Source organism: Oncorhynchus nerka, linkage group LG12 (assembly GCF_034236695.1).
Source record: "Oncorhynchus nerka isolate Pitt River linkage group LG12, Oner_Uvic_2.0, whole genome shotgun sequence".
Classification (NCBI taxonomy): domain Eukaryota; kingdom Metazoa; phylum Chordata; class Actinopteri; order Salmoniformes; family Salmonidae; genus Oncorhynchus; species Oncorhynchus nerka.
The window spans coordinates 1,062,501-1,070,501 of record NC_088407.1 but is presented as its reverse complement, the minus strand read 5'-3'; the positions used below and the strand labels follow the sequence as shown (position 1 = coordinate 1,070,501).

The 8,001-nt window shown below is 42.8% G+C and overlaps 1 protein-coding gene across 1 annotated transcript in view; it reads right to left on the bottom strand.

The window, feature by feature from the left end:
- Positions 1 to 1,803: 1,803 nt before the first annotated feature.
- zgc:85858 (uncharacterized protein LOC405879 homolog) overlaps positions 1,804 to 8,001 on the bottom strand; it is a 25,664-nt gene continuing 19,466 nt past the window's right edge. Inside the window, exon 3 of the mRNA XM_065025115.1 lies at positions 1,804 to 4,255. Within this exon, the coding sequence (XP_064881187.1) occupies positions 4,215 to 4,255 (41 nt within the window). The 3' untranslated portion in view covers positions 1,804 to 4,214. The remainder of the gene's footprint in view (positions 4,256 to 8,001) is intronic.

Below are 8,001 nucleotides of genomic sequence, written 5' to 3'. Positions count from 1 at the left end.
GCTAAATGCTCTTAGCAAACAACACTGAAGCATGCATGAGAGCACCAGCTGTTTCTGGACAATTGTGTGATAACGCGCTCAGTAGCTGATGTGAGCAAGACCTTTAAACAGGTCAACATTCACAAAACCGCAGGGCCAGACGGATTACCAGGACGTGTACTCAAAGCATGTGCTGACCAACTGGCAAGTGTCTTCACTGACATTTTCAACCTCTCCCTGACTGAGTCTGAAATACCTACATGTTTCAACCAGACCACCATAGTCTCTGTGCCCAAGAAAATGAAGGTAACCTGCATAAATGATTACCGACCCATAACACTCACGTCGATAGCCATCAAGTGCTTTGAAAGGCTGGTCATGGCTCACATCAAAAGCATCATTAAGTTTGCTGAGGACATAACAGTGGTAGGCCTGATTACTGCCAACAATGAGACAGCCTATAGGGAGGAGGTCTGAGACCTGGCAGTGTGGTGCCAGGACAACAACATCTCCCTCAATGTGAGCAAGACAAAGGCGCTGATCGTGGAATACAGGAAAAGGCGGGTCGAACAGGTCCCCATTAACATCGAAGGGCCTGTAAAGTGGAGCGGGTTGAGAGTTTCAAGTTCCTTGGTGTCCACATCACCAGCCAACTATCATGGTCCAAACACACCAAGACAGTTGTGAAGAGGGCACAACAACGCCTTTTCCCCCTCAGGAGATTGAAAAGATTTGACATGGGTCTCCAGATCCTTAAAAAGTTATACAGCTGCACCATCGAGAGCATCCTGACTGGTATGGCAACTGCCATACCAGGCAGATGCCATAGTGTGTAGGGCGTAGTGCGTAGTCTGAAGGGTTTAGGGTGTAGGGCGTAGTGCGTAGTCTGTAGGGTTTATTGTGTAGGGCTTAGTCTGAAGGGTTTAGGGTGTAGTGTAAGGGTATGAATACTTTAGGAAGGCACGATGACATCAGGGTTAGTATGTTGGGTGTAGTCTGTAGGGTTTAGTGTGTAGGGCGTAGTGCATAGTCTGAAGGGTTTAGGGTGTAGTGTAAGGGTATGAATACTTTAGGAAGGCACAATGACATCAGGGTTAGTATGTTGGGTGTAGTCTGTAGGGTTTATTGTGTAGGGCGTAGTGCGTAGTCTGAAGGGTTTAGGGTGTAGGGCTTAGTACGTAGTCTGAAGGGTTTAGGGTGTAGTGTAAGGGTATGAATACTTTAGGAAGGCACTTTATGTGGAGCTTTAACAGTAAAAGAGATGAGTGACTCAGACAGGTACATTGATGGAAGCAACAACCTGCAATATTAAAACTAATCCGCCCCCTAATTATTATTTTTTTTAATATAAAATAAAAACCCAAAACATTACGTTTTTCACAGTAGTTTCATTTCTGATGAAATACTATTGATTTAAATCTCATTATAGCTCATGTAGACATACTACTGTCCCTTTAAAACATTCTGAGACAGCGATAGGACATCGTCATGAGCAACACCACAGACGAGCGCAATGCAAACAGACCAATGAGCTTCCATAACATGGTCTCCCCGGAAACAGCTGTTTGGCCAGTGAGCTTCCATAACATGGTCTCCCCGGAAACAGCAGTTTGGCCAGTGAGCTTCCATAACATGGTCTCCCCGGAAACAGCAGTTTGGCCAGTGAGCTTCCATAACATGGTCTCCCCGGAAACAGCAGTTTGGCCAGTGAGCTTCCATAACATGGTCTCCCCGGAAACAGCAGTTTGGCATCGCTCAACTCTTAGTTGTGGAAATAAGACCTCCTAGTGTTTATACTTTACAAACAAACCCAGAAAAATCATCTTTAGAGAAAAAAACATCTCGTTTTATTTGTATAAAACTCATTTGCATAGCGTTTTACAGGAGGGAGGTGGACTGACACACACGTTCACACACACACACACACACACACACGTTCACACTCTGGGTGTTCAGGAGAGGTGTCTGCCTCTAGGGAGTGCTGCTTCACACACACACACACACACACACACACACACACACACACACACACACACAGGCCATTCAGCACGTAGATACCACAGTAACAGAACGGCCAGTGTAGAAGACAACTGAAAACAGTTAAACAGTTGAAAACAGACTGAAAACTTCCTAGATACAGAAACACACACAGGAGAGAGGGGAGATGGCAGGATAAGGGAACAGAGCGATGAGGGAGATATCAGAGGGAGATATCAGAGGGAGATATCAGAGGGAGATATCAGAGGGATGTGATCATACTAGGGAGATATCAGAGGGAGATATCAGAGGGATGTGATCATACTAGGGAGATATCAGAGGGAGATATCAGAGGGAGATATCAGAGGGATGTGATCATACTAGGGAGATATCAGAGGGAGATATCAGAGGGAGATATCAGGGAGATATCAGAGGGAGATATCAGAGGGATGTGATCAGAAACAAGGACAGATCATGTCACAGCAGTCAGTCAGTCTACTGGACTAACACGATGAGACTGAACCTAGAGCAGTGGTTCTCTCCCCACATCCCAACAGTAACCATCAGTGGGACCAATACCAAACTGACCTGGGATCAGTGTTACAGAGTACAGCTCAGATGAGACAGGAGAACCGACATTAATAAGACCCATAAACAAAAATGGTTCTTTCAAGAACTACATAAGACATTTCATATTTCAACATTACCAATACAATGTTTAAAAAAAGAAAGTCCTGGAGACATTCACAGTATGGAGAACCTGCTGATGTTTAACTTGACAGAGATGGGGTGATCTAATTCACAGTATGGAGAACCTGCTGATGTTAACCTTGACAGAGATGGGGTGATCTAATTCACAGTATGGAGAACCTGCTGATGTTAACCTTGACAGAGATGGGGTGATCTAATTCACAGTATGGAGAACCTGCTGATGTTAACCTTGACAGAGATGGGGTGATCTAATTCACAGTATGGAGAACCTGCTGATGTTAACCTTGACAGAGATGGGGTGATCTAATTCACAGTATGGAGAACCTGCTGATGTTTAACTTGACAGAGATGGGGTGATCTAATTCACAGTATGGAGAACCTGCTGATGTTTAACTTGACAGAGATGGGGTGATCTAATTCACAGTATGGAGAACCTGCTGATGTTTAACTTGACAGAGATGGGGTGATCTAATTCACAGTATGGAGAACCTGCTGATGTTTAACTTGACAGAGATGGGGTGATCTAATTCACAGTATGGAGAACCTGCTGATGTTTAACCTTGACAGAGATGGGGTGATCTAATTCACAGTATGGAGAACCTGCTGATGTTAACCTTGACAGAGATGGGGTGATCTAATTCACAGTATGGAGAACCTGCTGATGTTTAACTTGACAGAGATAGGGTGATCTAATTCACAGTATGGAGAACCTGCTGATGTTTAACTTGACAGAGATAGGGTGATCTAATTCACAGTATGGAGAACCTGCTGATGTTTAACTTGACAGAGATGGGGTGATCTAATTCACAGTATGGAGAACCTGCTGATGTTTAACTTGACAGAGATGGGGTGATCTAATTCACAGTATGGAGAACCTGCTGATGTTAACCTTGACAGAGATGGGGTGATCTAATTCACAGTATGGAGAACCTGCTGATGTTTAACTTGACAGAGATGGGGTGATCTAATTCACAGTATGGAGAACCTGCTGATGTTAACCTTGACAGAGATGGGGTGATCTAATTCACAGTATGGAGAACCTGCTGATGTTAACCTTGACAGAGATGGGGTGATCTAATTCACAGTATGGAGAACCTGCTGATGTTAACCTTGACAGAGATAGGGACGGGGATGATGTGTGTGTCAGCTGATGCTTAATTATTTTATTTTACCTTTATTTAACTAGGCAAGTCAGTTAAGAACAAACTCTTATTTACAATGACGGCCTACCACGGCCAAACCCTCCCCAAACCAGGACGACGCTGGGCCAATTGTGCGCCGCCCTATGGGACTCCCGATCACGGCCAGTTGTGATACAGCCTGGGATCAAACCAGGGGCTGTAGTGACACCTCTACCACTGAGATGCAGTGCCTTAGACCGCTGCGCCACTCGGGAACCCTAAAATGTTTTAACTCGACACAGAGAGGAGGGGGGTGTGTATGAGTAAAGGGAGAACACTGGATGTCTGTCTGTGGCTGGAGCAGGGATGGGGTGAGGCTGTTGGGTGTTCTCCCAGGGGAGGAGGCTCTGATCTGGGTGACAACCATCACAACCCCTGCCTGATACTCTGGATGATCTGGAAGATGGCTGAGAGAGGGAGACAGAGAGAGACAAGAGAGAGATCAGAGTCCATTGTGACCCAGCTCCACCCAAACATTCCCAGAGTCCTGCATCAGGTGACAAACAAAAATATTAGCTGGAGTAATGAATGAAAACATTTCAACCCATGGGTCGGCTCTTGGATTCAGAACAATTACATTGCGGCTTGAAAATGTTTTAAAACCAAGGTTGTATAGAAAAATCATTAAATTTTTTATGAATGGTCCATGTTCACTGTTCACCCCGCTATCATCCAGAAGGCGAGGTCAGTACAGGTGCATCAAAATAGCGACCGAGAGACTGACAAACAGCTTCTATCTCAAGGCCATCAGACTGTTAAATAGACATCCCTAGCCAGCTTCCACCTTGTACCCCGCCCTGAACTTAGTCACTGTCACTAGCCGACTACCACCCGGTTACCCAACCCTGCACCTTAGGACTGCTGACCTCAAAGTATTCATATCCTTTGACTTGTGTTAGAGCCCGGATTTAAACTGGATAAACTAAAAATCCTCACCCATCTAGACACACCCCATAACAACGGTGATAACAGGTACATTTTTTGAAAATGAAATACAGAATTCTCTCATTTACACCCGAGGCAATATTTTGTAGAAGCGCCTGGATTGTAATACATTTTATTATTTTTTTAAATACTAGATTTTCAAGTAGATTTAAGTCAAAACTGTAACTAGGCCACTCAGGAACATTCAATGTCGTCTTGGTAAGTAACTCCAGTGTAGATTTGGCCTTGTGTTTTAGGTTGTTGTCCTGCTGAAAGGTGAATTCATTTCCCAGTGTCTGGTGGAAAGCAGACTGAACCCAGTGTCTGGTGGAAAGCAGACTGAACCAGGTTATTGTCCTGCTGAAAGGTGAATTCATCTCCCAGTGTCTGGTGGAAAGCAGACTGAACCAGTGTCTGGTGGAAAGCAGACTGAACCAGGTTTTCTTCTAGGATTTTGCCTGTGCTTAGCTCCATTCCATTTATTTTCATCCTGAAAAACTCCCAAGTCCTTAACGATGACAAGCAAACCCATAACATGATGCAGCCACTACTATGCTTGAAAATATGAAGAGTGGTACTCAGTAATGTGCTGTATCTTCTCCAAACATAACATCCAGGACACAAAGTGAATTGCTTTGCTACATTTTTCGTTGCAGTTTTACTTTAGTGCCTTGTTGCAAACAGGATTTTGGAAAATTGTTATTCTGTACAGGCTTCATTCTTTTCATTCTGTCCTTTAGGTCAGTATTGTGGAGTAAATGTTCTGGATCCAGCCTCAGTTTTCTCCTCAGTTAAACTCTGTAACTGTTTTAAAGTTACCATTGGCCTCATGGTGAAAATCCCTGAGTGGTTTCCTTCCTCTCCGGCAACTGAGTTAGGAAGGATGCCTGTTTTCTTTGTAGTGACTGAGTGTATTGATACACCATCCAAAGTGTAATTAATAACTTCAAAGGGATATTCAATGTGTACCTTTTTTTCATTTGACCCATCTACCAATGTGACATTCTTTGCGAGACATTGTAAAACTTCCGTCTTTGAGGAAGAATCTTGTTTTGAAATGCAACTCTGAGTTACAGATTATTAACTGGGGACAGAAAACAAAATCATGTGTGCAATAATAATGTTTAATATTATTATCTAACTTCAGAAAATTATTATCCTAAACTTATTTAGGCCATTAACGAAAACATGTCAGCTTTTCATTTTTAATTCAATTCATATATAACCCTACATTTTTTTTTTTTTTAAAACAACTCCACTTTGACATTATGGGTGTTTATTATAGGTGAAAAACCCTTATATCCATTTTAAAATTCAGGCTGTAACAACAAAGTCTAGAATATGTTCTGAAGACACTATTACATTATTACACTATCAGATATTTAACTTTGGTCACTTTAATAATGTTTACACACTGTTTACCCACTTTATAGGTAAACACAGTATTCTAGTTCAGAACTACTGATGTCCACTTCATGTGAGTGTCGGTCAAAAGGTTTACAACACTCAGTTAAGGGCTTTTCTTTATTTTGACTATCTTCTACATCCCTCCCTCCCTCCCTCCCTCCCTCCCTCCCTCCATCCCTCCCTCCCTCCCTCCCTCCATCCCTCCCTCCCTCCCTCCCTCCATCCACTCCCTCCCTCCCCCTCCCTCCCTCACTCCCTCCATCACTCCCTCCCTCACTCCCTCACTCCCTCCCTAGAATGTAGAATAATAGAAGACATCAAAAGTAGTAGAAATAACACCTATGGAATCATGTAGTAACCAAACAAACATTAAAGCTATGAAATAACACATCTGGAATCATGTAGTAACCAAACAAACATTAAAGCTATGAAATAACACATATGGAATCATGTAGTAACCAAACAAACATTAAAACTTAAACAAATGGAATCATGTATTTTAAAACTATTAACACATATGGAATCATGTAGTAACAAACAAAGTGTTAAAACTATGAAAATAATCATGTAATAACCAAACAAAGTGTAAAGAAAATAACCATCTGGAATCATGTAGTAACCAAACAAAGTGTTAATTATATTTTAAAACAATGTAGAAAATAGTCCAAATAAAGAAAACCCCTTGAATTAGTAAAACGTCAAACGTCTGACCGGTGTTCTAGTCATAGTTCATCCTATACAATGTTTATTCAGACCCCTCGACTTTCTCCATTGTTACATTACTTATTCTAAAAATTAAAAAATTAAATCCTCAAAATCTCAAAACACACAACACCTGACAAAAGCAAAAACTAGGTGTTTAGAAATGTTGCAAATGTATTGAAAAGAAACAAATACCTTATTTACATAAGTATTCAGACTCTTTGCTGTGAGACTTTGAGCTCAAGTGCATCCTGTTTCCATTGATCATCCTTGTGATGTTTCTTCAACTTGGGAGTCCACCTGTGGTAAATTCAATTGATTGGACATTGTTTGGAAAGGCACACACCTGTCTATATAAGGTCCCACAGTTGACAGTGCATGTCAGAGCATGAACCAAGCCATGAGGTCGAAGGAATTGTCCGTAGAGGTCCGAGACAGGATTGTGTCGACGCACAGATCTGGGGAAGGGTCCCCAAGAACACAGTGGCCTCCATCATTCTGCAGCATTGAAGGTCCCCAAGAACACAGTGGCCTCCATCATTCTGCAGCATTGAAGGTCCCCAAGAACACAGTGACCTCCATCATTCTGCAGCATTGAAGGTCCCTAAGAACACAGTGGCCTCCATCATGCTTAAATGGAAGAAGTTTGGAACCACCAAGACTCTTCCTAGAGCTGACCGCCCGGCCAAACTGAGCAATTGGGGAAGAAGGGTCTTGGTCAGGGAGGTGACCAAGAACCCAATGGTCATTCTGACAGAGCTCCAGCGTTCCTCTTTGGAGATGGGAGAACCTTCCAGAAGGACACCAATCTCTGCAGCACTCCATCAATCAGTCCTTTATGGTAGCGGCCAGACGGAAGCCACTCCTCAGAGAAACTCCCCAATACAGGTGTGCCAAGCTTGCAGCATCATACCAAAGACTGCCAAAGGTGGGTCTTTCCTCAGACTCCATGTACCTCTCCTGGATAGGCTGGCCCAGTTGGACTTTATACATTATGTCGTTTAGCCTATCAGAAGCTTCTAAAGCCATGACATATACAGTTGAAGTCGGAAGTTTACATACACAAAGTAGATGTCCTAACCAACTTGCCAAAACTATAGTTTGTTAACAAGACATTTGT